We start from the raw sequence: 26,814 nt of genomic DNA on the forward strand, positions 1-26,814 counted from the left end.
GAAGAGAAGACATGTGACCCTGATGCCTAGAACATTTCCCTTTGAGAGGTTCCAATTTCATGACAACAAAACCACAGAGAGGTATGTTCGAAGCACATGACACGGCTGTGTGATAAATTAAACAGTGAACACTGTTGGGTTTTTTTTTTTTCCCCCTACTTTAACACGTAGAATAAACCTATAGACAAAGCACAGGAGGCTTAATTATGATTACAAAACAGAATATAAATTTATCAAAGGCGTCCGGGTGGCTCAGACGGTTAAGCGTCCGACTTTGGCTCGGGTCACGATCTCGCGGTTTGTGAGTTACAGCCCCGCATCCGGCTGCCTGCTCTCAGCACAGAGCCCTCTTTGGATCCTCTGTCTCCCGTTTTCTCTGTCCCTCCCCTGCTTGCATGTACTCTCTCTTTCTCCCTCTCTCAAAAATAAACAAACATAAAAAAAAAAAAAAAACAGAATAGAAATTTATCAACATTGACAGTATAAAGGTTAGAGAACAGCAAACAAAGGTCAGGACATAAGGGAGGGAAGAAAGGCTAAGGGTGTTAATATACTCAACATAAAAGGAGCAATCATGACAGCCTGTGAAAGCCGATAGAATAAGAAATCGTTTTTAGCATATCATTTACAGTTATAAAGAAACTAAAAATAGAAATACAAAAATACAAATTGGGACAATGAAGGAACGAAATCCTCACCCGTGATAGCAGAAAATCAATTTTTAATATCCAAAGTTGGCAGATCAAGAAGTGGCAATGTAAGTATGTAATTTCGAGATGCATTAGGTAACCACTAACAGAACTTACAACATAAATGATTAACAGTGGCGGCTTCTGGAGAGACAGACTGGAAGAAGCCCTGATAGGGGGACTGGTCTTTTCTCCTTATAAGTTGTTCTGAACTGCTTGGATTTTTTTAGCTGTGTGCTTTATGGCTTGCTTAAAAAAAAAAAAAAAATCTAAATTTTGAAAGTCTAAATTATGATATTTTACTCCATTTACAGAAAACAATTTAACAGAGACTCTGAAAGCTCTAGACCTCTACTAAGTACCTACTCTGCACAGCTGCAGTGAAATAAAACCCAGGTTCAAAATCCTCATGCAGATGTATTCTGAGATATCGACATGCCTTTATGAACGAAAAATAACACCATGTTTCAAACAGATTCAGTGTTGAGTTGAATCTTACTTTAATTTTTAAAAATTTTGATTGAACACATATGATGAAGACAATGACCCCTTTCTACCAAAATATTTAATTAAACTAGAACGTTGTTTTCTCCGCACAACTTCTTGTGAATTTACATGACCCCCCAAGTCTGACAAAATCAAAGAAAATGTTCCACTCTGATTCTTAAGAGAGGCTAACAGAAAGAACTGAGGGGGGAAATCTGTACTTAAAATTTTTTTATGTAAGAACTACTTAGAATCAACCGCTCTATGTTTCTTATGTTTGATTATTGTGCAAACACAGAGTTTAGATTTTATAATGTGATATCCTTATTTTTTTAAAAATTTTAGGGGTGACTGGGTGTCTCAGTCAGTTAAGCATCCGACTCTTGATTTCGGCTCAGGTCATGATCTCACAGTTCCTGAGATCGACCCCTCATCAGGCTCTGTCCGTGCTGACAGTGAGGACCCTGCTTGGGATTCTCTCCCTTTCTCTCTGCCTCTCCCCAACCTGAGTGTACTCTATCTCAAAAATAAATAAATAAACATTAGCAAAAAAAAATTTTTTTTAATTCCAGTATAATTAACATACAGTGTTGTTATATTAGTTTCAGGTGTCACAATTTCTTATGTTTTTAAGGAAAAGAGAAGGAAGCCTAGACCTACGCCTTTGTTTTAGTAATTAAAAAAATAGTTTGCAAGTTGAAGCTTTCCTCTTACTTCTAATCGGCCCATTACAATGTAACTTGATGATACTTACCACAGGGTGGGTTTTCCTGATACTGATACACTGATAGGCTGATACTGCAGATACTGAAACAAAGTCTGGGGTTCAAGATGTCTAGTAAGGACCAACACTGGCGAAAGCATGTGGAAGAACTGGGCACAGGGAGAAACGGAGCTTCAGGCCTCACGAAGCCCACGGACCGGGTAGGAATCTACAGCAAGTAACGCTTATTAAAGTTGTCCTTCGTTGGACCAAAGTGGCTGGGCCTTTGCACTTTACCTCTAGGGGCGCCTGGGTAGTGCCGTCGGTTAAGCGTTCGACTTCAGCTCAGGTCGTGATCTCACGGTTTGTGCGTCTGAACCCCGCATCAGGCTCTCTGCTGTCAGCACAGAGCCCGCTTCAGATCTTCTGTCTCCCTCTCTCTGCGCCTCTCTCTCTCCCTCTCAAAAACAAAAGAACATTTATACTCTACATCTAGAGGCAGGCTGCCTGGGACGGGCACGACCTGAGACCCCGCTGCTCTCTGCAGCCCAGGCAGGCCCTGAAGGAGCCACCAGCTGGGAGCTGTGTGGTGCTCGACCTCCCCACGGCCGAAGTGAACCTCCCTTGAGGGGGATGTGAGTGGCCCATCTCCGGGTCTACCTTGCCACTGACGTGTGACAGTTAAGTGCAAGAAAGCACCTGTCTCATCATGGGGCTACACGTGTGGCCAGCTGAGGGCGTGGTTAGGGGTGCTGTGCCCGCTGTGGCTACGGGAGGTGGCCTTGGCAGTTGTCTTAGCCATCCCTGCTCCTGCTCAAAAATTACTCTTGCGTCCACACCTGCATGTACTTGGAAACATCGTGTCCCCTTCTGTTGACTTTGCCTCCTTTGGCTTTGGATTTTGACTCCACCTCTCCACACAGCCTCCCCTGGTTCACAGCTTCGTTTTGGACGATTGCGAAACAGCTTGTAGGAACCTCACCCAAACAGGAAGTGGAGAGCTGCGGATCACCAGACGGGTTCCGGAGCACCTCGCCCCATGCCCCCGATTGTGAGGAGCAGGGCGTCAGACACGCGTGGCACCGAGGCTGGGCAAGTCTGAGAACTTGGCAGAGACAGAGCGAGTCTGCCCTCCGTTGGAAGTGGCTCCAGAGGTCATTGAGCCAACCACCCATTCATCAGTTTGCTCCCGCCTGCAAACTTAGGGGAACAACCACCCCCTTTCTTGGGTCACATGGGTCAGTGAGGCTAACCAACCTTGGGTGCCTGAGGAGGTCTTCTAGCCCATGGTCTGGATATAACAATTGGGTCAGAAATGGACACCTGACCCAGCCAGGGCAATAAAATTCTACTCCAAGACGTATTACTGAAAGGGATGCTTTCTCTCCATGGGAAATTCTGTGTAAGGATGTTAAGCATCGATTCAGCCATGCCTGACATGGGCCTTTCAGCCACAGGGGCCAATATATTCCTTTCTGTGCCCAAATTCCTTTCTGTGCTTGAAATGGGTTTTTCTATCCTATCACAATCTCCTTACAAAGTGCTGATCCAGTTGATGGGATGGGGAACTCACCGCTCTTGCTTGCACCAGATCAAAACCCTCTTTGGAAGTTCACCCTGTATTCAGGCCCCGTGGAGCTGTAACAGGCACGGGCATTCATCCAAATATTCTGTCTACATCAGTGGTTCTCAAACCTAGCAGCACATCAGAATTAACCAGGAAACTTGAACATGGGAGAGGCCTGGGCCTCACCCTGGGTCTATGGAATCAGAATCTCTGGGTTTATTGGCCAAGGAATGTGCATTTTTAAAAAGCTATGTAGACAATTTTAACCTGCTGCCAGATTTAAGAGCTACTGATCCCATCATGCAGAGTCATTGTTTTATTGAGTGTACCATTAAATTGGCCAGCTGAAATATGGTCATGTGCATGCCTCCTACATGTTTGCGTCCTATTTCCTACAGTTATGGTCCTTAACTTCAATAAGCAAACATGCAGCCTCCCCAAAGAAACAACAGCAGCTCTGGTGGAAGAAAAGCTGAGTGGAAGAAAATCAAGAAATGGATTTATCGTGAAACCAATAAAGCTTAGGTTTCATGGCCCCTCATGTGAAGCATCTGTGTTTTCACGGCCATGTGTTCTTGTAAAATTTATATTTTAACCACAAATGGTTGAGGCCACTGTCTCTTTCCTACTTCAGTTTCTCCTCGGTCATACTCCCCTTCCTCAGTCACGTTGGGTTACGAGCCACGGGCATTTTTCGGACCATGACTAAGGAAGTTGATGGGGAAACATATAGTTTTGGTTTCGTGGAATATTTCTGTGCCTCACAGCGCCTTCTGCGTATAGTTTAGTTATTGCTAGCTGCCCCAGTACAAGTTTAGTAATGGTCCTAACACCCACTCTACCCACGCGGTCCACCTTGATAAATGAAAGTGCAGGGTCTGACATGGCCCTCATAATAGACCACAACATTAGGAACACCAAAGACAAGCTGGTCCAAGAGTGTTATCAGTTCACAAAGTATTGAAGCTTAGTTCCTATAACAACAAACCTCTGAAATGCCTTGAAATCCTGCAGGTCTGTGAAAGACACTTGAGAGAAGTTTTCCTGAAACTGGTAACAGTCCTAAAAAATGTACCAATAATAAGTTGTGAAGCCAAAAGAAACCTTTCCACAGTCTCAATAACAAAAAAAAAAACAAAAAAAAAACAACCAAACACATCATTTTGGGGTGCCTGGTTGGCTCAGTCGATTAAGCATCCGACTTCTGGTTTTGGCTCAGGTCATGATCTCAGGGTTCGTGAGTTCGAACCCTGCCTCAGGCTCTGCACTGTCAGCGAAGAGCCTGCTTGGGATTTTACTCTCTCTCCCTCTTTGCCCTTCCTTCAATCTTGCTCTCTTATAACAAACAAACAAACTTAAAAAAAAATTTTAAACAAAACAAACAAAAATATCATTTCACCCATGGAAACAAAACATCATTTCATCCACCATGATGATTCGCCATCAATCCATTATTGGATTGATCCAATAAGAGGAATGTCTGATTTCTCCTTCCATTCTCTCAGTGAAAAGTATGACAAAATCACTGTTGCAAGAATAGGCAATCAAAGGGCGTTTGGGTGGCTCTGTCGGTTGAATGGCCAACTCTTGACCAGCTCAGGTCATGATCTCCCGGTATGTGAGTTCATGCCCCTGCATCAGGCTCTGCACTGACAGTATGGAGCCTGCTTGGGATTCTCTCTCTCCCCCTCCCCCACTGGCTCATTCACACGCTCTCTCTCTCTCTCTCTCTCTCTCTCTCAAAATAAATAAAGAAGAAACAATAGGCAATCAAACATATGCAGGCAATAATTTTATTGGGTAGTGTATCAGATAGCCAAATATTAAAAAATGTTATTTTCTGAATTTGGAGATCTTTCCAGAGTTTGTCAGCTTTAAGTATTTTGTTGTTACGGTGGTGGTTTATATTACAATTCTAAGTGAACATTCGATTCTCTAAGAATTTGAATTCCTTTTCTTAAATAGGGCCTCCAAAACTGTCTGAGCTTCAGGCCCACAGACATTCCCCTGCTTTGAAGTGAGCATCTCACCCCTGCAGGCCGGTAGTGGGTGTGATCAAGTCTCAAGGATCTGCCCTTTACAGCCTGCCTGAGTCTCCCCAAAACCAAATCTGCTTATCATTAAGTCAGCGAATGCACTGTGGATGGATTTAATGACTCTGTGGGAATGAGTCAGTAATGACTCTGAAGGAATCTGTGTGGCCAGACAGATAAATAATACATCATTTAAAGGTTTTTCAAGTCTTAGTGTTTTGGAAGAAGCCATTCTTTAAAAGAAATTAGGAACGAGAATCTATCATGGCCGGGGACAGAAACAGATAAACAGCCAATATGATTAATCATGCTGGATGCAGGGTAATTCAGCCTTTACTTCCCTCTATAGGAAATACTCCAAATCATCGTCATGTGAAGAGACGATTAAGTAGATCTCCTCTAACATCTCATCTGGCCTGGCTCAAAATAACTTCAGAACCCAACGGCTCTTTTTCAGCAGGGCACTGCTGCAAATAAGACAGTACATGGTTTCATGTAGATGATGGGGCCGCATATGGAAGAAATGGCCCAGGTTCTTTATCACAAACACGCCCGAGTCTCCACGCATGCTGAATGGCACCCCCAGCTGTAGCTCCTTAGGGGCATTCCGGGAGAAATCAGTTCCTATGTCGATCGATGTGCTCCCCTGTCCGATGCATCTTATTTCCAGCAACACTCTGCACAAACTCAGTATTTGCAATAAAGCATTTAAAAATCTGTTCATTTAAATTCTCTGCTCTGAGTGTCTTTGTCTTTGGCCACACCTTAGATTCATGGCACATTAATAGGTTTACTACAAACAAAACAAAACACCAAATGGTGGCCATAACAGTTTGGTAAACACTGGTTTATACAATACTGAACTGATTTCTTCGTATATACCTCGGCAGGACTCCTCAGAGTTTTAACAATGAATCTCTAAGTGCAGAGTATAAAAGAATGTAGTTTGCAACGCTTCCCAAATTATTTGATCACAAAACCTTTTTTTGAGGTAACATTCCAGGGACCATAACTTTGGGACATGCTGCTTTGGACTGAAATAAAAGGAGATAAAGGACTGTCCATGCTTTATACAACATAATGGCAGAACAAGCTGTATGATACCATGACAATCACTATTATTATTGTTCTAATTAAGATTTCTATGCTCGGGGCACCTGAGTGGCTCAGTCGGTTAAACATCTGGCTCTTGATCTTAGCTCAGGTCATGATCTCATGGTTCGTGAGTTTGAGCCCCGGGTCAGGCTCTGCACTGACAGCATGGAACCTATTTGGGATTCTCTGTCTCCCTCTCTCTCTCTGCCCCTCCCCTGTTTGCTTTCTCTCTCTCATAAATAATTAATTAATTAAAAAAATATTTCTATGTTCAAAGGAAACAGCTGATTCCCTCTTCTCTTTCTCCCAGCGACCATTTGATCAGTAGCGATCTGAGAAAAAGACAAAGACAAATACATTTACTTGCATAATTTTCTGCTGTGATCGTTTTATTTTACAAAGAGGTTGAGAAAATTGTACACACTTCTAGTTATCAAGCTTCTGTCTGCTGCCTCAGTAGCTTTCCCTGCTTTTTGAGATTCTCCACTGCATTTAGTGAAGAACAGTGGCTGTCAGGGCAATCGCTGTCAAAATCCCACTGGCATGTTTTTGAAGACATAGGAAAATTCATCCTAAAGTTCATATGGAGTCTTAAGAAACCCCAAATAGCCAAAAAATTTTTTTGAAAAATAACAAAATTGGAGGATTCACACTTCCTGATTTAAAAAAAAAAATTACAGGGGCACCTGTGTGGCTCAGTTGGTTAAGTGCTGACTTAGGCTGAAGTCATGATCTCACAGTTTGTGGGTTCAAGCCACACATCAGGCTCTGTGCCAACAGCTCAGAGCCTGGAGCCTGCTTTAAATTCTGTGTCCCCCTCTCTCTGCCCTTCCCCCACTCATGCTCTGTCTCTCAAAAATAAATAAACATTAAAACTTTTTTTAAAAAAATTACAAAGCTATACCGATCAAAGCAGTGTGGTACTGGCATAAACACAGACCAACAGACCAATGGAATTGAATATAGAGCTCAGAAAAGAATCCTCACAAATATGGTCAAGTGATCTTCGACAAGGGTACCAAGATCACCCAATGGGGAAAGCTCTTCAGCAAATGGCGTTGAGAAAACTGGATAAGTACAAACAGGAGAATGAAGTTGGACTCTTATTTTGCACTCAATACAAAAATTAAATAAAAATGGATTTAATCCCTAAACATAAGACCTAGCACTGTAAAACTCCTGGAAGAAAATGAAGGAGGACTCTTCATGACACTGGATGTGGCAAGGATTTCTTGGATATGACACCAAAAGCACAGACAACAAAAAGCAAAATACACAAATGGGAAATGTGTGCATCAAAGGACACAATCAACAGGGTGAAAAGGCAACCTACAGAATGGGGGGAAGTATTTGTAAATCATATATCTGAAAATGGATTAATATCCAGAGTATATAAAGAACACCCACAACTCAACAACAAAAATCAACCAATTAAAAAAATAGGCAGAAGACCTGAATAGACATTTCTCCAAAGATGGCAGTATAAAAATGGTCAACAAGTATATGAAAAGATGCTCAACATCACTAATCATCAGAGAATGCAAATCAAAACAATAAGATATCATTTCATTCCCATTAGGATGGCTACTGTCAAAGGGGAGAAAAAAACCACCAGAAAATAACAAGTGTCATTGAGGATGTGGGGATATTGGAACTCTTGTGTACTGTTGGGGGATTGTAAAATGGTGTAACTACTATGGAACACAGATGAAGTTGCCTCAGAAAATTCAAAAGAGAACTCCCACATGAGCCAGGCATCCCACTTCTGGTTTGTATCTAAAAGAATGGAGGGGTGTCTGGGTGATTTAGTTGGTTAAGCGTTACTGAACACTTAAGAATGGAACACTTAAGATGGCGGGGGGGGGGGGGGGCGGGGGGGGGGGGGGAGGGGGCGCCTGAGTGGCTCAGTGAGCCAAACGTCTGACCCTTGATATTGGCTCAGGTTGTGATCTTGAGATCATGAGATCAAGTTCTGAAATGAGCCTCCAGTCGGGCTCTCTCTCTCTGCCTCTGCCCCTGCTTGCACTCTGTCTCTCTCTCTCTCTCTCTCTCTCTCTCTCTCTCTCTCTTAAAATGAGTAAATAAACTTTGGGGCCTGGGTGGCTCAGTTGGTTAAGCATCCGACTTAAGTTCAGGTTATGATCTCACAGTCCGTGAGTTCGAGCCCCGCATCGGGCTCTGTGCTGACAGCTCAGAGCCTGGAGCCTCCTTCAATTCTGTGTGTCTCTCTCTCTCTTTTTGCCCCAAGCCCGCTTGCACTCTATCTCTGTCTCTGTCACTCTCTCTCAAAAATAAACGTTAAAAAATGTTTAAAAAAATAAACTTAAAAAGTGGTTAAGATGATAAATTTTATGTTATGTACTTTTTACCACACATACACAAAAGAACAGTGACTGTCCTAGAACTACTCACAGATGAATCGAGGTCATTTACATCTAGACTTTTAGTGATTCTTCTGTTCACCTTTGTCTACCTTTCTTCTAATCAAATGCAGAAATTCCTTTTAAAAATTTCTCTTGGAGCTAAAATACTTAAGAACTTATAAATTGATCATATATGTGTGTAAAACAAGAGAGCTACAGAGTGAGAATTTCAGGGGTGCCTGGGTGGCTCAGTTGGCTAAGCATCTGACTTCAGCTCAGGTCATGAACTCACGGTTCATGAGTTTGAGCCCCACGGTCAGACTGTGTGCTGACAGCTCAGAGCCTGGAGCCTACTTCAATTCTGTGTCTCCCTCTCTCTCTGCCCCTCTCCTGCTAACACTCTGTCTCTCACTCTAAAATAGATAAACATTAAAAAAAAAAAAAGTAGGGGTGCCTGGGTGGCTCAGTCGGTTAAGCATCCGACTTCGGCTCAGGTCACGATCTCGCGGTCCATGAGTTCGAGCCCCGCATCGGGCTCTGGGCTGATGGCTCAGAGCCTGGAGCCTGCTTCGGATTCTGTGTCTCCCTCTCTCTCTGCCCCTCCCCCATTCATGCTCTGTCTCTCTCTGTCTCAAAAATAAATAAAACGTTAAAAAAAAAATTTTTTTTAAAAAAGTGAAATTTCACAATGGGTCTGAAATGTTTTTTGGTTTTTTTTAAATGTTTATTTTTGAGACAGAGAAAGCGAGTGCACACAAGCAGGAAGGGGCAGAGAGCTTGGGAGACAGAGAATCCCAAACAGATTAGCATCCAATCTCTGCTGTCAGCACAGAGCCTGATGTGGAGCTCGAACTCACAAACCATGAGATCATGACTCGAGCCAAAATCAAGAATCGGAAGCTTAATCGACTGAATCACGCAGGCGCCCCCCGGGTCTGAAATGTTTTTAATTTTAAATTCCCTTTCCTTTCAAATTTTGCAGTCGAAGATTAAGCTCATCGAGGAGCTGCCTGGCCCTACAGGGTCTGGGAAGCCTTTCGCTACTCAGGACGTTACAAAGCATCCCAGAGACAGCAGTCTCGGAGGCTGGGCCACCTCCTCACCACTCGTGGTCCGGGAGCACATGCAATCCCGTTCCTTTCCGTGGAAGGTATGGTTAGATACTACTCACATGGATTTACACCATCTTTGGCTTTTCATCTCTATTGAGGTCAGGACAATCCCTGGCGTTAGGTCGGAAACGCGAGTGTCTTATATTTCACCACATTTGGGCAGCCTTTAGAGTCTTGGGATTCACTGCAGTGACTGAAGCATCAGAACAAACAAGGGTAAGAAATGCAATCCAGTAGCAGCTTCGTTTTCTCATTGTGGCATCCAAGAAGCTGCTTTTCTTTTTATTAAAAATACTGCACTTTAGCCTCCCAAAGAGGAGATTCATCGCTCAAGGAGAAAGAGCCTTTCTAACTTTATTTATTTATTTTTTTTAATTTTTTTTTTCAACGTTTTTTATTTTTATTTTTTTTTTATTTTTGGGACAGAGAGAGACAGAGCATGAACGGGGGAGGGGCAGAGAGAGAGGGAGACACAGAATCGGAAACAGGCTCCAGGCTCCGAACCATCAGCCCAGAGCCTGACGCGGGGCTTGAACTCACGGACCGGACCGCGAGATCGTGACCTGGCTGAAGTCGGACGCTTAACCGACTGCGCCACCCAGGCGCCCCTGAGCCTAACTTTAAAACATATTCTCTACCTAATTATAATTTTTTAAAAACTTTTTGATGTTTATTTATTTTTCGAGAGAGAGGAACAGACAGAATCGGAAGCAGGCTCCAGGCTCTGAGCTGTCAGCACAGAGCCTGACGCAGGGCTCGAACCCATAAACCGTGAGATCATGACCTGAGCTGAAGTCGGCACTCAACCTTCTGAGCCACCCTGGCGCCCCTCTACCTAATTATTTTTATAGCATCTAATTAAAGGGCAGACTTACCAGAAGGAAAATACTTTTTTTCTATCAACCATACGGATTTGATTACTAGGGCCCGGCTGTGGAAAGGCTGTTTGGAGATATGTATGTTGCATGTCCCATTAATTTTGCCTTTGTCATGCGAAGGATACCAAATGACTGGAGGAGGAGGAAGCCGTATGGAATTGGGGCTGCGGCTGGCTGCCCTGGGAGGCATCATCTCCAGCAGCTCTCAGAGATTAAGGTGGGGCCATCTGAGCCTCGGGGACTTTCCAGGGCGAGGATGGGCCCCGCCTCCAAGACCCGCATCTCTTTGAATCTTCGAAAAGATCAGAGTAACAAACAGTTTCACTGCACAGGACGGTCCGGTTCATCCATTCCGCTCACATAGCATTCGTTGATAACCTCCTAAACATCCTCTTCCATCTCCCTTGATCCACTCATTCTGAGATTTGGAGCAACAAGAGATATCTAGAATGCTAAGGGTGGGGCTCCGGGCTCTAATGGCTGAGCAGCAATGCAGGAGAAAAGACAGGAGGAGAGAGAACCTGTATGTCTTGCACTGGGCAGTGAGCTCCGAAAGGCTCGATTTAGCACCTGGGTTCCCTGCCTCCCTTGGTTCTTCCTTTTATTTTATTTTATTTTATTCATTTAATTTTTATTTTTTTTAAATTTAATCTTATTTTTTTAAATTTACACCAGAGTTAGTTAGCACATAGTACAACAGTGATTTCAGGAGTAGATTCCTCGATGACCCTTCCCCATTTAGCCCATCCTCCCTCCCACACCCCCTCCAGTAATTCTCTGTTTGTTCTCCATATTTAAGAGTCTCTTCTGTTTTGTCCCCCTCCCTGTTTTTATATCATTTTGTTTCCCTTCCCTTATGTTCATCTGTCTTGTCTCTTAAGGTCCTCATATGAGTGAAGTCATATGATTTTTGTCTTTCTCTGACTAATTTCCCTTAGCATAATACCCTCCAGTTCCATCCACGTAGTTGCAAGATTTCATTCTTTTTGATTACCGAGTAACACTCCATTGTATACATCTACCACGTCTTGTTTACCCATTCATCCATCGATGGACATTTGGGCTCTTTCCACACCTTGGCTATTGTTGAGAGTGCTGCTAGAAACATGGGGGTGCGTGTGTCCCTTCGAAACAGCACCCCTGTATCCCGTGGACAAATACCTAGCAGTGCAACTGCTGAGTCGTAGGGTAGTTCTATTTTCAGTTTTTTGAGGAACCTCCACACTGTTCTCCAGAGTGACGGCACCAGCTTGCATTCCCGATTCTTTTATTTTATTTTTAAACGTTTATTTATTTGATAGGGAGAGAGAAAGATTAAGTGAGCACGAGCAGGGGAGGGGCAGAGAGAGGAGACAGGGGATCTCAAGCAGGGTCTGTGCTGTTAGCGCAGACCCCGCTGTGGGGCTCGATCCCATAAACCATGGGATCATTGACCTGAGCTGACACCAAGCGTCAGAAGCCCAACTGACGGGGCTATCCAGGTGCCCTATTTTAGTTTTTTTTTTTTTAATGTTTATTCATTTTTGAGAGAGAGCACATGAGTGAAGAGGGGCAAACAGAGAGGGGGACAGAGGATCCAAAGAGGGCTCTGAGCTCTCAATTGACTGAGCCACCCAGGTGTCCTATTTTTTTTATTTTAGAGAGAGGGAGAGAGGGCACAAGCAAGCGAGAGGGTCAAAGGGAGGGAGGGAGGGAGAGAGAGAGAGAGAGAGAGAGAGAGAGAGAGAATCCTAAGTAGGCTCCACGCTTAGTGCTGAGCCTGACGAGGGGCTTGATCCCACGGCCCTGGGATCATGACCTGAGCCGAAATCAAGAGTTGGATGCTCAACTAAGTGAGCCACCCAGGTGCCCCAGCTCTTCCTTGATTTCTTAGAAACGGCTGAGACAAGAGTCAAGAAAACATTAGGAATAAAAGAGCTGAACTCAAGACGATTTTCTTTAGTCCCTTAAAACCATAGTGCCAGTGAGACCCTCAAAAACGTGAGCATTATCAGTGCTATTTTTGTAAGAATGCTGCCAATTTTGAGTCTAAGATTAACAACTGATAGGAACATCTGCAAATATCACAAGAGAAAGTAGCATAAGGAACACCCGAATTCCTTTCATCCAACTTCAACAATTTAAAAAAAATTTTTTTTACAGTTTATTTATTTTTGAGAGAGAGAGTGAGAGACAGAGCATGAGTGGGAGAAGGGCGGAGAGAGAGAGAGGGAGACACAGAATCTGAAACAGGCTCCAGCCTCTGAGCTGTCAGCACAGAGCCCAAAGTGGGGATGGAACTTGGGAACGGCCAGATCATGACCTAGGCTGAAGTCGGACGCTTAACCAACTGAGCCACCCAGGTGCGCAATTTTTATACATTGTGACAATCTTATTTTTTCTGTTCTCCCACATTTATATGTATTTATCTATGTATTCATTTTTGCTGGGGTGTATTAAAGCAATTCAAGACGTCATTCTCTTTCTCCTATAATACTTAGTAGACAGAGAAGATAAGAACTTTTTTCATAATCCCATTGTTATTATTATAACAAGCAAAGTCAGCAATAATCCCTTCATATCACCTAATAACAAGTTCTGGGCTCCATCTCACCTGTCTGGGCTCATTGGCCTAAAGGAGGGAGACAGGACACATTTGTCTGACACTTGAGTCTCCCTCCACTCTTCCTTCTCCCTGCAGACCCGTCTCAGGAGAGCCTTCCCTGAGCTCCTCAGGGATCCTCTTTTTCAAAGTGGTACTGATTCTTCCACTTCCTTGGAGCTGTAAGGGCATAGTGACTCAGGGGAACTTTGTGTGTGTGTGTGTGTGTGTGTGTGTGTGTGTGTGTGTGTGCACACATGTGTGTGAAGATTGAAAAATAAATTGGTTTTAGTTTAATATACTTGTGTTATTCCACACTGTCCAATTAACCTGTGCTTTCCTAGGGTTACTTTCATGGGGCCACATGAATGGTAGACCACAGTTAAAACAAACAGGGGGAGGGGCGTCTGGGGGGCTCAGTCGGTTAAGCATCCGACTTCGGTTCAGGTCACAATCTCACGGTTCGTGAGTTCGAGCCCCGTGTCGGGCTCTGTGCTGACAGCTTGGAGCCTGCTTTGGGTTCTGTGTCTCCCTCTCTTTTTTTCTCCTTCCCTGCTCACACTCTGTCTCTCTCTCCTTCAAAAATAAATAAACATTAAACAATTTTAAGACCTTCTCCGACAGCAGGTGCAGTATTATATGCTCCTGATTTATCAGCCTTCCCCCCCCCTTTTTTTTTTAATAACAGTGAAGAACAAAGTTAATGTTGCCAATAACTTGGCCACTTCTTTTCCAGTTTACAAATCACCTTTTTGGGTAACGGGTCAGTCGGTTCCGGACCGTGACCCTCTCTCTCCTTTCACTCTGGATGGCATCTGGGGTCAAGGAGGGCAGAGGCAGGAGGTGGGAAGGAGCAGGTTGGTCCTTGCTGGCCTCTGTTCAGGTGGCCACCATCCCACCTTGGTCCCTTGTATCCCTAACGCCCTGCTGCTGAGACCTCCTGCCTCAGGCCCACCTGCCTCTTCCGTCTCCCAACTATAATCTCCCTCTGGACCATCTCAGACACATCCGCTCCCCTCAGCGCTCAGGAACTTTTGTGTGTGCTCTCCAGGAGCGCTCTGGAGCATCGAGAGACTCAACACTGTGGAACGAGCTGTGTCTGATTCTCCCCACGTGGAACTGCTCCTACCCCATCGCTATACCACTCTGGGCCTGTGGGTGCGGCTTCTCTTAGGGGCTTAGAATCTCCCCAGGATATGTTCTAGAGGCGAGACACAAACATTCATGTCCTGGAACCCCCTACAATATATCTATGGGCTACAATTACCCCCTCTCCAGTTTTTACTTCAAGAGGGGCTCAAGCAGAAAAGCTTTTGAAAACGTGTCTGAACATTTAAAAAATTTTTCTTACCATTTATTTATTTTTGGGAGAGGGAGAGAGACCATGAGCAGGGGAGGGGCAGAGAGAGGGGGACAGAAGACGTGAAGCTGGCTCTGTGCCAATAGCAGCGAGCCTGCTGCGGGGCTTGAACTCAAGAACTGTGAGATTGTGGCCTGAGCCAAAGTCGGATACTCAACTGACTGAGCTACCCAGATGGCCCTCAACGTTCTTTTTCTGCTCTCCCTTCTTTTCAAAGATTTTCCCCATGTCTTAACTTTTCCCTACATCTTCTTCCAGAAGCAGACCCTGAGAGAAGACGTGATCCCAAAGGAACAGCAAAAGGAGAGTAAGAACAGGAAGCTGGGAAGAGAAGACAGCCACTAACGGGTATCCTGTCAAGCCAGCTCCCACTGTCAGTGTCTGGACCTTAATTCTGCTGGCAGAACGCAGAGAGCAAGGAGAAAGTAGACACCTCAGAATTCACCTGGTTGAGGAGGGAGGAGGGAGCTGGGGTATGTATACACCAGCCTCTCACTAGTCCTTGACTGAGGGCTACTCCGGGGGGCATTAATTCCTCAGTACTCTAGGCAGCAAAGGAGACTGGTTGCGGGAGAAAGTTCTCAGGGATGGAAATTCAGGTGCTGACACTCTTATGACCAAATATCGGCTTTTACGTTATTATATTTTATGTTGAAGTTTCTCACCAGTTGTACTGCAGTCCACTGGTGTGCCGTTAACGGACTGGGAAATATTGCTTCTCTCAGCTCTTTTGCAACTGAGTGGCGTCTGGGGTGGATGTGACCCAAGGACCAGTCACCAGCTGTGACAGCCTGATGGGCCTGCAGAGCTTACATGGTCAAGAAAGGAATGGCACGTAAAGATATCCACATCCTAATCCCACAAACCCATGAATATCTTACTTTACATACCTGCAAAAGGGACTTTGCAGATGTGATTAAGTTAGAGGTTTTGAGACAGGGAGGGTATCCTGGATTATCCAGGAGGGCCCAGTGCAATCATGGGTTCCCTATAAGAGGGAAGCAGGAGGGCCAGAGACAGAGCTAGAGATGATGTGAGCTTGGAGTGATGTGCCATGAGGCAAGGAATGCAGGCGTCCCTCAGAAGGTGGAAAAGGCAAGGAAGCGCATTCTCCCCTACAGCCTTCAGAGAAATACAGCTTGTGATTTTAGCTAAATTTACCCCATGGCCTTGGGTAAGCGATTTGGACCTTCATGGTCTAAATATCAGCACCCCTATTATAAAATGGGAGTAGAAAGACATAGAAATTGTAAAATACTGCTGGGAAGGTCTACAAATTTCAGAGCAGAGAAGTCATTTTTCAAATTTCTTACACAAAAGAAAAAACATTTTAAGACACAAGAGTTACCCAGGTGCCCCAAGAAAAAGAAGAATCTTTTTTTTTTAATGTTTTTTAACACTTATTCATTTTTGAGAGACAGAGAGAGACAGAGCATGAGCAGGGGAGGGGAGAGACAGAGGGAGATACAGAATTTGAAGCAGGCTCCAGGTTCTGAGCTGTCAGCACAGAGCGTGACGTGGGGTTCAAACCCATGAACCATGAGATCATGACCTGAGCTGAAATTGGACACTTAACCTACCGAGACACCCAGGTACCCTGAAAGCTAAGACTCTTAAAAGCATGTATTAATAGTCCCTGGGGAGCACAACAGATATGTATTGTCTTGCATAAACTACAGTTTAAGCAGAGAAACACACAAGAGTGCCAAAGTATCAAAACACCACGAATCCAGTAAAACAAGACAATATATGAGGAAACAGGATGAATTTATTACGTAAGCTACAAAATTTACCTGGTTATTCTTTTTACCCAAATCTTGCCGAAACAAAATTAAAACAAGCAATGGAAAAAGAAATGGTTTTAAGACTTACAATGAAGTTCTCGAAGAGAAAACAAATATTCTTTTCGAAAAAAGCTCTTCCTTCATAAATACTAATACTAACAGAATAAAAGCATTTTCTTGGATGACAAAATGTGTTGCTAAATAACAACTCAAACTGTCAAAGGATAATTAATGCTTACTAAAAAGTAAAGTCATCCAGCCAATAAATTTTTCAAATTGCATTTTTCAAGGACAATGGCCTACAAAAATTCCACTTCTGAGAATCAGTCTTAAAGAATTAATCCAAAATATAGCAAAGGCTATATGATGAAGATTAAAAAAATTTTTTTTTCAACGTTTATTTTATTTTTTGGGACAGAGAGAGACAGAGCATGAACGGGGGAGGGAGAGAGAGAGAGGGAGACACAGAATCGGAAACAGGCTCCAGGCTCTGAGCCATCAGCCCAGAGCCTGACGCGGGGCTCGAACTCACGGACCGTTGAGATCGTGACCTGGCTGAAGTCGGACGCTTAACCGACTGCGCCACCCAGGCGCCCCTATGATGAAGATTTTAACTGCTTGAGGCACCTGGCTGGCTCAGACAGTGGAGTGTGTGTCTCTTGATCTCAGTGTTGTAGGATCTCAGTGTTGTAAGTTTGAGCCCACGTTGGGTGCAGAGATTACTTAAAAATATATATATTTAAATAAATAATAAAACTCTCTTTCCTAAATTTTCTTCAAAGTAGTTGAACAATTTCTAGACATTTTTAAAAATTACTATTATCTGTACATTGTAAAAAGTATTAAGATGCCCTAATGCAGTAAATACTAAATCAAATGTTTCCTTGGAAGGTTTTGCAAATCTTGCTTACTGGATTTTACTGGAAGCGATACAAATGCACAGTGAGCAGATACGTCTTAATCCCAAAGAACGTTAGTGGCCTTGTGATTGCAAATTCCCATGATTAACCACATTAAAAAATCGTAATAAACTTTTTATCTTAGAACAGTTTCAGATTTACAGAAAAACTGCAAAGATAGCACAGAGAGTTCCCATATACTCCATACTCCTTTTCCCCTATTATTTACATCTTATGTGACTAGGCCACATTTATCACATCTAATGAACCAATCTTGATCTACGATGACACTGAAGTCCATGCTTTATTCAGATCTCCTTAGTTTTTGCCTAATGTCTTTGTTGTTCCAGTATCCTATCCAGGATATCCCATCGTATTTAGCTATCCTATCGCCTTAGGCTCCTTTTGGCTGTGATGTTTCTCAGACTTTCCCTGTTTTTGATGACCTTGACAGTTCTGAGGGGTCCTGGTCGGGTATTCAGTAGCATACCCTTCTATTGGGATTTATCTGATATTCTCCCATGATTAAACTGGGATAATTGAGAGGTTTTGGAGAGGAGAAGCACAGAAAGTGCCCTTCTCAACCCATCACATCCAGGGTACCTGTGATTAACTTGACTTATCACTATTGATGTTAACTTGGATCACCTGGTCAAGATCGGTTTTTATTCTGAATTATTTTTATTTACTGAAAAGAAATGATAATTTCCCTAGAATAAGCATCTTTTTTTTTTTTTTTTTTTTAAATCATTGCAGTTTGGGCCTGGCTAGGTGGCTTCTTTTCTCAACATTTTTATGGCACTTATCACGTACCAGGCACTGTCTGAAGCTGAATAAATATTAACTCATTTTGACCCTGCAACAACCCTAGGAGGTGGATACTACTCTCCCATTTTACAGGAGAGAAGAACTGAGGAACAAAAAGGTTAAGTGACCTTTTTTAGGACTATGCAGCTAGTAAGTGCTGGCAGCAGAGAACTTGTTCTTAACTACTAGACCATACCGTCTCTCCACAATGAGAGGAAACTTACACCATAAATGAAATACATTCATTCTTTTAAAAGTTGTATCTTTGCAGTATAGAGCAATGAGCTCTAGCACCTCAAGTAACCTCTTAATTGATCCGTGTGTCCCCTTTGAGAGTCAGTTCCAATTCTGGCCCACGTATCACTCTCAAGCTCAAACTCCCACGGGCACTCCTGCTATGTGTTGACCATCAACCAGCCAGTTGTCTGCAGAATTAAGCCCTACCCGGCTGGTTGGAAGCATTCCAGGCTTCCCTTGATGGTGCCCGACCCTCTGCACGCTCTCTCTCTGAAGCAGGCCACCTGCCATGCCCTCCACCTACCCGCTTTCCCTGATGCCGCCACGAATGTCTTCCTGCATTTTTCTAAACCCTCTACAATTCACTCACCATGAGTCTGTGGAAACTTCTTACATCCCCAGAGCACCAACAATTTCTCTCTCCTCTTTATTCCCACCGGACCTCACCCCCGGACTACAAGCGTGCCTCATTCTGCCTCTAAGTTTTGCACACATATTTAATATCCTCTTAGTTTCTGGAGGCCAGGTATCTTATCACATAGCAATAATGTCTGCCAGAATAGGACCTCAATACATGCCTAATTGACGCGATCCTGTTTCTATTTTAAAATGTCAGCTTTTTTATCTGCCTCTACATCTATTCTTCCAATATTACCAATGAGAGATTTCACTTTGTCCTCATATTTCATACAGGGCTTTATTTATTACCACTAATGGATCAATAATACGTGGTTAGATTCCTAGGTCAGGGTTCCTGCTCCTTGTCTTTCTGACCGAGTCGCTTCCTGTATCTCTACCTCTGAAATAATGGAAGACTTGGGTTAGGACCGCTTTGTCATTATTGGCTTATCGCCTTGGGTTGGTTGCACAAGCCTTCTGGGTCTCCCTCATAGGGCATTTGGGAGGATTGTTGAGATCAGGAAGAGAAACCCCTGATAGAAACAATAGCGGGTGTTAACAGGGGGTTGTGAAAATACTCAATTTTCACAACAGACTTACGTTAACTACTCATCCCACATTTACAGTTTGGAAAACTGAGGCACAGAGAAGGGAACGAGGATATCGAACACTACACAGAGAGAAAGGGTGAGGGGAACACCTAGCATTTGGACACAGGACAATGAATCCTAAAACTGAAACATCCTCTCTGTTTCGACAGTTGATGAAGGGAATATATACATATATATGTATATATGTATATATTCCCTTCATCAACTGTCGAATATATACATATTCAAAATAGACATCAATATATACATATATATATGTGTGTGTGTATGTATATATATATATATATATATATATATATATATATATATATATATGAGATTACCCAAGACCATTGGTGTCTTTCATTTACTCAGGTCTTCAAAAAGAACACAAGTCAGACAATACTGATTATCTAATATGTCCAAGGCAGGAGCAGGATTCACGAGCAAAGCCAATGCAAACCCGATGTGAATATTATGTTCCTCGTTTCTGACTTAAGATCCCTTTCAACACAGTTTTCGCCACGAGGAAAGCCTAATTCCTACACGAATGACCAAGCTTTACTATTTACTGCTGCAGGTAACTGTGAGCCCTGGGCCCAAGAGCTCATTAGGGCAAATGCCTGCAGCACTCAAACTCACACCCTTCAGGAATGTCACAGCCCCTCACTGAACTGACGAAGGCTCCCATGGGACATCTTTATGAGAGTCCTAAATAATGAGGGACAGGCCCTGGGGTATAAATAATTCGGAGATGCTGGGTCCCTTTAAAAAGCTATCCAAATTTCCAGAGAGTAAATTCCAGCATCGTTAACTGAATTCTGGCAATCGTTTATGAGCCCGTAGACAGAATGTATTATGGATGAAAAGTGTACCTGGACCTCTCAAAGAGGATGCTATGGTATCTAAGAGACCGTGAGCTGTAGAAGAAATGCTGGGAGCTGCTAAATTATTACTTTGCCTACCAACGTGCTCTTTGCTTGCACCAGTTAGAAGCTGGGAAACGTTTCTGCTTTTGGGTTCCCCATAACCAAATCTGTGATGTTGGTGGAGACCTGCGATCCAAGGACCGCCCCCCGCCCCCCCACCCCCGGCCATGTCACCACTGGGGAAAGGGTTGCTCCTGACATCAAGTGGGTAGGGCCCAGGGATGCCACTAAACCTCTGGCAGTGCAGAGAACAACAACAATGAACTGTCCATCTCAGAATGTCAATGGTGCTCAGGCTGGAAGACTTCACTACAGCCCCATGCTCCGTTTCTCCATTCTTCCATCCAGTGCTGAGAACGCAGAATAGAGTGAAAGTTCAAAATCTTCAGTTGTTTGGCCCAAATGCAGACATGTGGACTTTCAGAACTCTTTTTCCACCCCCTTTTGGCATGGAAGTTACACATGTCCCAAGAACTGGGTGGGTGGGAAGGACAAGACATAAACGCACAGGAGCCGTCCTGTTTTTGTGCTTGTTTTTCCCCCATGACCTGCTTTTAAATGTTTCCCACAACAGCAATATGTCTTTTCTCAGTACAGGGCTAGTCAGGGCTTACATAGAAGGACCCAGTTTAAAACTGCATCCAAAATGCATGATTCCAGGCTCTTCACAATCCTGCAGCTCAAGGAGGGAACGAAAAGGACAAGAAGCTAGTGCCGCCACTCAGAGGCTGGTTGGCATAACTTTGTAATATCCCAAGGCCAGATGAGGGACTTCTCCTGATGTCCCACCACCCTGCCCTCTACTCATCACAGCTCCCCTGTCACAAACTAACATACTGCAAAAAGAAACAGTATTACCCCAAGTCATAGTTATCAAATCTGAAACCAGGAACTAGAAAGCTAAAGTGGTCTCTAGTAAGTTGTCCAAAGACCCCTCACCCTTAAGACATCTATCACATTCACGATTCACAAAGAGTAAACCGTAAATTCCGTTTCAAATATCATAGAAACTTACCAGCTGTTTAGGACAATTCCTGCATTGGTATCTTACTGGTTCCTTTCCGCCATTTTCCTTCAGCTGATTTTCCATTCATCTGTCCTTTCCACAAACATTCTCTGGAGCATCTTACTGGCTTCCGCAGATAACACAGAGAAGAAGTGGAAACATTCCCATCTCATGGGAACCCAGAGTACCCTCCTCTTCACCTTCCTTGTTGTGGTTCTCTCTCTTTTCATGGGGGCAGGTCCAACCTGGAGAAAAAAGGGAAGAACTTTCTGGTTAGGAATATCTGAACAGCACCTTTCAGATGCCCCCCCGCTCCCAAACCACCAATCCTATGTTCTACTGAGTGCTCCTTTCAAGAAACACTGCTTCTTGCTAAGCTGCCCAGTAGAGTTTCTATTAGTTTTAATAAATCAAGAGGATCTCTTCCAGTTACTCAGGGAATTTTTGGCTCTCTACATTCGCATATTAAAAGTTTATGTGGGGGGCGCCTGGGTGGCGCAGTCGGTTAGGCGTCCGACTTCAGCCAGGTCACGATCTCGCGGTCCGTGAGTTCGAGCCCCGCGTCAGGCTCTGGGCTGATGGCTCGGAGCCTGGAGCCTGTTTCCGATTCTGTGTCTCCCTCTCTCTCTGCCCCTCCCCCGTTCATGCTCTGTCTCTCTCTGTCCCAAAAATAAATAAAAAACGTTGAAAAAAAAATTAAAAAAAAAAAAGTTTATGTGGAAGATGGTGGTGAGTGATGCGGGGGGGGGGGGGTTAGTTTAAGCTAGACTTTGAAATGCGTGAACCTGTTTGAGAACAGCAATACCCCCCCACCCGAAAACGCCTGCGCACCAACGAAAGAGCTACCTCCTCCCCTGTGGTCAGCGCCAGGAAATCAGGAAGACCTGGCTACGAGTCTCTGTCTTCTTGCCTCCTTCAATCCCAGCAAGCAATATTTCAAGGGGGAAAGAAAGATACCGTTTAGCTCCAAAATTTCCTCCAAACGGTGAAAGGAACATGCCAGACCTCGGCTTCCACACTGTGAATGCTGCAGGGCTACCTGGGCTTTGCTAATACAAGTGGAAAGTGTATATAAATGGCAGGGTAATTACTGGCTTTCGCCCTTGGACGGAGAAATGAGATCACGATTTTCACGAACAGGAACCGGAGCTGCCGCCGCTGCCCTGGCTGCCGCTTCCCCTCCCTGCGCGGGTCCCGCATTACATCACCGGTGAGCTCTTGCTGGTGGGGGGGGGGGGGGGGGGGGGCGGGCGAGGAGGCTCCGCCAGGGACTCAGCCCCAAACCAAGGGGAGTAAACATGGAATAACGAGGGTAAACGGGAGGAGGACGAGGGAGAGGAATAAGGAAAAAGCAGGACCAGGTTTCCCACCGCCACCACCACCCCTCGTCTGTTTGCCGGGGAGGGGGAGGGGGTGTGTGCAAGGGCGCCACATACTGAAGCAGCCGCACCCCAAATTTCGTTCCTGCACCGCCCCCCCCCCCATCCTCCCTCCACTTCCAATTCCAACAAAAACTGACATCCAAAGGGGCCAGGAGAGCGGCCTTGAGAAGCTCAGGGGGGGACTGCGGAGAGACGCCAGGGGATTGGGAGGGACCGAGGCGCCCGCGCCTTGGGGCAGCGTGAGGGAAGGCGGTCGTCGCTGCGCCCCCGCCCGGCCCAGCCAGCGGTGCCTCCCCCGCCAGGCGACAGCAGCCCGAGGGGGGGAGGCAGAAGCGCCTCCTCCCTGCCGAGAGCCGAGGCGACGACCGAGGGGGAGGAAGACTCCTCACCTTGCCCCCGATGAGGGGCGGATCATGCCATGGCAGCGCCGGCGAGCGACAGCGGCGGCGGCGGCGGCGAGCGGAGCCCAACCAGCAGCCCCGGGAGCTCGACAGGAACCGGGGTCGCCGCGGCGGGAGCCCGGGACGGCGGGGACGCGGCCGCTCGGAGCGCCGCCGTGACCGTCCCCGGCCTGCCTCCGCTCGAGGACTACGAGTGCAAAATCTGCTACAACTACTTCGACGCGGACCGGCGCGCGCCCAAGCTGCTGGCGTGCCTGCACACCTTCTGCCAGGAGTGCCTGAGCCAGCTGCAGCTCCGCGCCGCCGCCGCCGCCGCCTCTGCGAGCGCCGCGCCTGAGCGCCCGCTGCGCCCGCCGCCCTGGCACGGCCCGCCCGGCGCCATCGCGTGCCCCGTGTGCCGCCACCGCACGCCGCTGCCCGACAGCCGCGTGCACGGCCTGCCCAACAACACCAAGCTCGCCGAGGCCTTCCCTCTGGCCCTGCGCGCCGCGCACGACCCGCTGCCCCAGGACCGCCTCCCGCCGCTGCCCGCGCGCCGCGCCGCGCCCGCCGCCGCCGCCCTGCCGCCCGCCCCGGCCCCGGCCCCGGCCCCGCCGCCGCCGCCCGCGGAGGACGCCGCTCGCGAGCCCCGCGCCCGCGCCGGCCTGCGCGCCCCGGGCGCCTACGAGAGCTGCCAGAACTGCAAGCGCGCCGCGCTCACCGCCGGCTGCGTGTGCGTCGTCTTCTCCTTCCTCTCCATGGTGGTGCTGCTCTTCACCGGCCTCATCTTCGTCAACCACTACGGCGGCGGCGGCGGCGGCGGGGGGGCACCTCCCGGCGGCGGGGCGCCCCCTGGCGCTGCCCCCGCTGCCGGGTCGCCCTCGCCCGTGGGGCCCATCTGTCTGTCGGTGGCCAGCATCCTGGCGCTCTTCTCGGTCGTCGTCACTTGGGTCATCTGCTGGCTCAAGTACCGGCCCGAGGGCGCGGCCGCTGGCTCGGCGGGGGGCGGCGGGGGCGGCCCGAGGGCGCGGGCGACGGCTGGCGGCGGCGCGCGGAGGAGCGACACGTAACGGGGCCTCAAGCCGGGCCTCCGCCAGCACCTCCAGCCCCCGCGCGGCCCGAGAGGAGGGGGGGGGGGGCCTCCGGCTCCGCGCGCTCGAGCTGCGCCCCCTCCGTGCGGCACCGGGACGCCCGGCCACCACCGGGCCTCGGCGTCGCGTCTCTCAGGCCTCCCACGCCCCGCCTCCTCCGCGCGGGGTCGGCGACGGACCCCGAGGAGGCGGGGGTGCTGCTGGGGAGTCCCGTCTCTGTGGACTGTGCAAGATCGCCCTCCGCTTCACGCACCACCCAGGTCCTCGCCAGAGTGCACGGCCGTCCTTCCCCCGAGTCCGAGGATTTGCAAAGAGAAGGAGAAGAGGAGTGGGCCCCCCGCCGCCCCGCCCGAGAGCTGATTTTCTGGCTGCCGCGACTGGAGAGTTTCAGGGGAGAGGTGCGCGCGCGCACGTCTGCCGCAGTTGTGAAAGGACTTGAATTGTCCAGAGCAAGGATGAATGAGATGTCCACGTGAAACAAGGGTGTCCCCGCTTCCTGGCTGTCCTGGAAGGCGAGTGAGCCCGGGGCGCTGAGAGTGAAGTCCACTCCCCGGGGACACGGCGCGGGAGAGCGGGGCGGCGGCACACAAGGCCAGCCGCGCGCAGCTGGGCGCCCCCCGCCCTCCCCGGCAGGTGCGCAGCGCGCCTGCGCGCTGGGGCTGCCGCCACTCAGCCGACGGGAGAGGTGGCGGCGCGCGCAGGGCTGCCGGTGCCGCGGCTCCCAGCTCGGCGGAGTCCAGAAGTCCCATCCTGAAAACTTAGGATTGTTTTATTCACAGTGTTACTATACCAGGAAGTCATTTCATCTTCTGTAACTGGACTCAGGGAGCTTAAAGAGCCCGTTCTCTCTTCTCCTCTCAAAACTGACTTACTGTTGCCCCCACCTGGAAGATACTGAAAGCTATTCACGCAGAATATAAGCTGTAGGCTTCCTCTGCCTTTTTTCTTCATTTCGTTTTTAAAATAATTTATTCTAGAATGTATACATCTGGAAATTTTGTGCATTTAAATTTCCAGGGAAGTGTTTGATAAGCAGTAATATTTCTCCCGTACCTCCAGTCCAAATACATTTCAAGATTAGGAGCAGAAAATAAAGGCGTGTTAGTGATTGGTTCAAGATTTTATACCGTGAACTACTGACTTTAAATTATCTGATAAAATAGAAAATAGCTCCCAAAGACAAAACTGAAAAGTCTTTCTTCCTCTGATTACAAATATATGTCACACTTACCGGGAAAATATTATTTTGAATTTAACTGTTTGATATTGGAAATCACTAAAAGGTTCACATCGGTCATATTAGATGAAAAAGAATACATATCTACCTGATTTTCTAACTAAAAAGATGTATTACGAGTGTATGTTGCAGGTGGATTAGATGCCTTTTTAAAGAAAAAAAAACCCACTGTTTCAAATGTATTTTATATGAAAACATTCTTTATTCCATCTCTTCAAATTTGGAATAAGACAAAGTTTTCATGTCTGAAAACCACAGAAGCTGTTGAGGGTATGCTATTATTCCTCATGTATTTAATGCAAGCTGTCTGCATGGTATCCTGACGTTATTCTATTAACTGAACTTGAATGGAGCATTTGTATCTATCATAGAGTGAAGTAATTTATTGGTCACTGATAAGTGATATGGCTGCAATTTAGGAATTGCAATATGGTGTGTTTTATGTCTGCGTTGTCTTAATAAAAACGAGAAGCATTTATAGAAAAAAAACCTACTTTCATGAAATTTATTTCATGGGGAAATTGCTCCGAGTTATTTATGGCACTCTTCGTGAAATACTCATCCCCATCCGAATCCTAATTTCACATTTTGAATGAGGCTGAGAGAAATAAGTCACACATGGGAGGAATGTACATCGCGAGGGCGGGCATTTTATGGAATTGTTTCTAGGGTTTCACAGGACTTCTGAAGGCCAAGGGAGATCTATCCATTGTATTTTGAAGGGAGAAGCAGCTTACCCATCCACTAATATAACATCCACTAAAACTAAACTCTGCTGTCAGATTTGGTTCTCAGTTTCTGCTAAATGTTTTCAGGTTCCTAATGTTTTTATGTTCCTAATACTAAGAGTCACATTTCAGAAACTAGCTTGGATTTGTTTACACCTCCAGCAAGTAACTTGTGTTACTTCTCTGTTCGTTTTTATCTGTTACTCTTTGTTTACTTCCAGTTCTAAGATTCTGTTTGCATTCATAACTGTTTCGTTGCACAAGTAGATCTACACGTGTGTGTGTGTGTGTGCGTGCTACCGACAGAAGTTGGCTTTGTGTATGTAATGATGTGTTCACATGTGCACACACACCTGTTTGTTACTTCACACTCTCAAATTGGCAACCTGGAAGTCTGTCTAAAGTTATTTGGGGACCAGCTTGCTTCTTATAGAGTTTATTTACATTCCACAGAGGAAGGTACACCAAGGACATAAAC

General features: G+C 46.2%; 1 protein-coding gene and 2 long non-coding RNA genes across 3 annotated transcripts in view; 2 read left to right on the forward strand and 1 right to left on the reverse strand.

The window, feature by feature from the left end:
- Positions 1 to 22,573, reverse strand: part of LOC131497320 (uncharacterized) — a 39,673-nt gene extending 17,100 nt beyond the window's left edge. The window contains exons 1-2 of the long non-coding RNA XR_009254894.1: positions 22,476 to 22,573; positions 21,528 to 21,763 (exon numbers count right to left, since the gene is read on the reverse strand). This is a non-coding gene — a long non-coding RNA (uncharacterized LOC131497320). The remainder of the gene's footprint in view (positions 1 to 21,527; positions 21,764 to 22,475) is intronic.
- Positions 22,574 to 22,625: 52 nt separating this feature from the next.
- On the forward strand, positions 22,626 to 26,097 carry LOC131497328 (uncharacterized). The gene is made up of 2 exons (XR_009254900.1): positions 22,626 to 22,728; positions 24,632 to 26,097. It is a non-coding gene; the product is annotated as an uncharacterized LOC131497328 (long non-coding RNA).
- LOC131497312 (RING finger protein 223) lies at positions 23,319 to 24,484 on the forward strand. The gene has a single exon (XM_058703516.1). The coding sequence runs from the start codon at positions 23,319 to 23,321 to the stop codon at positions 24,348 to 24,350; it is 1,032 nt and encodes a 343-aa protein (XP_058559499.1). The 3' UTR covers positions 24,351 to 24,484.
- Positions 26,098 to 26,814: the final 717 nt, after the last annotated feature.

This window comes from Neofelis nebulosa, chromosome 2 (genome assembly GCF_028018385.1).
Source record: "Neofelis nebulosa isolate mNeoNeb1 chromosome 2, mNeoNeb1.pri, whole genome shotgun sequence".
In the NCBI taxonomy this organism is placed as follows: Eukaryota; Metazoa; Chordata; class Mammalia; order Carnivora; family Felidae; genus Neofelis; species Neofelis nebulosa.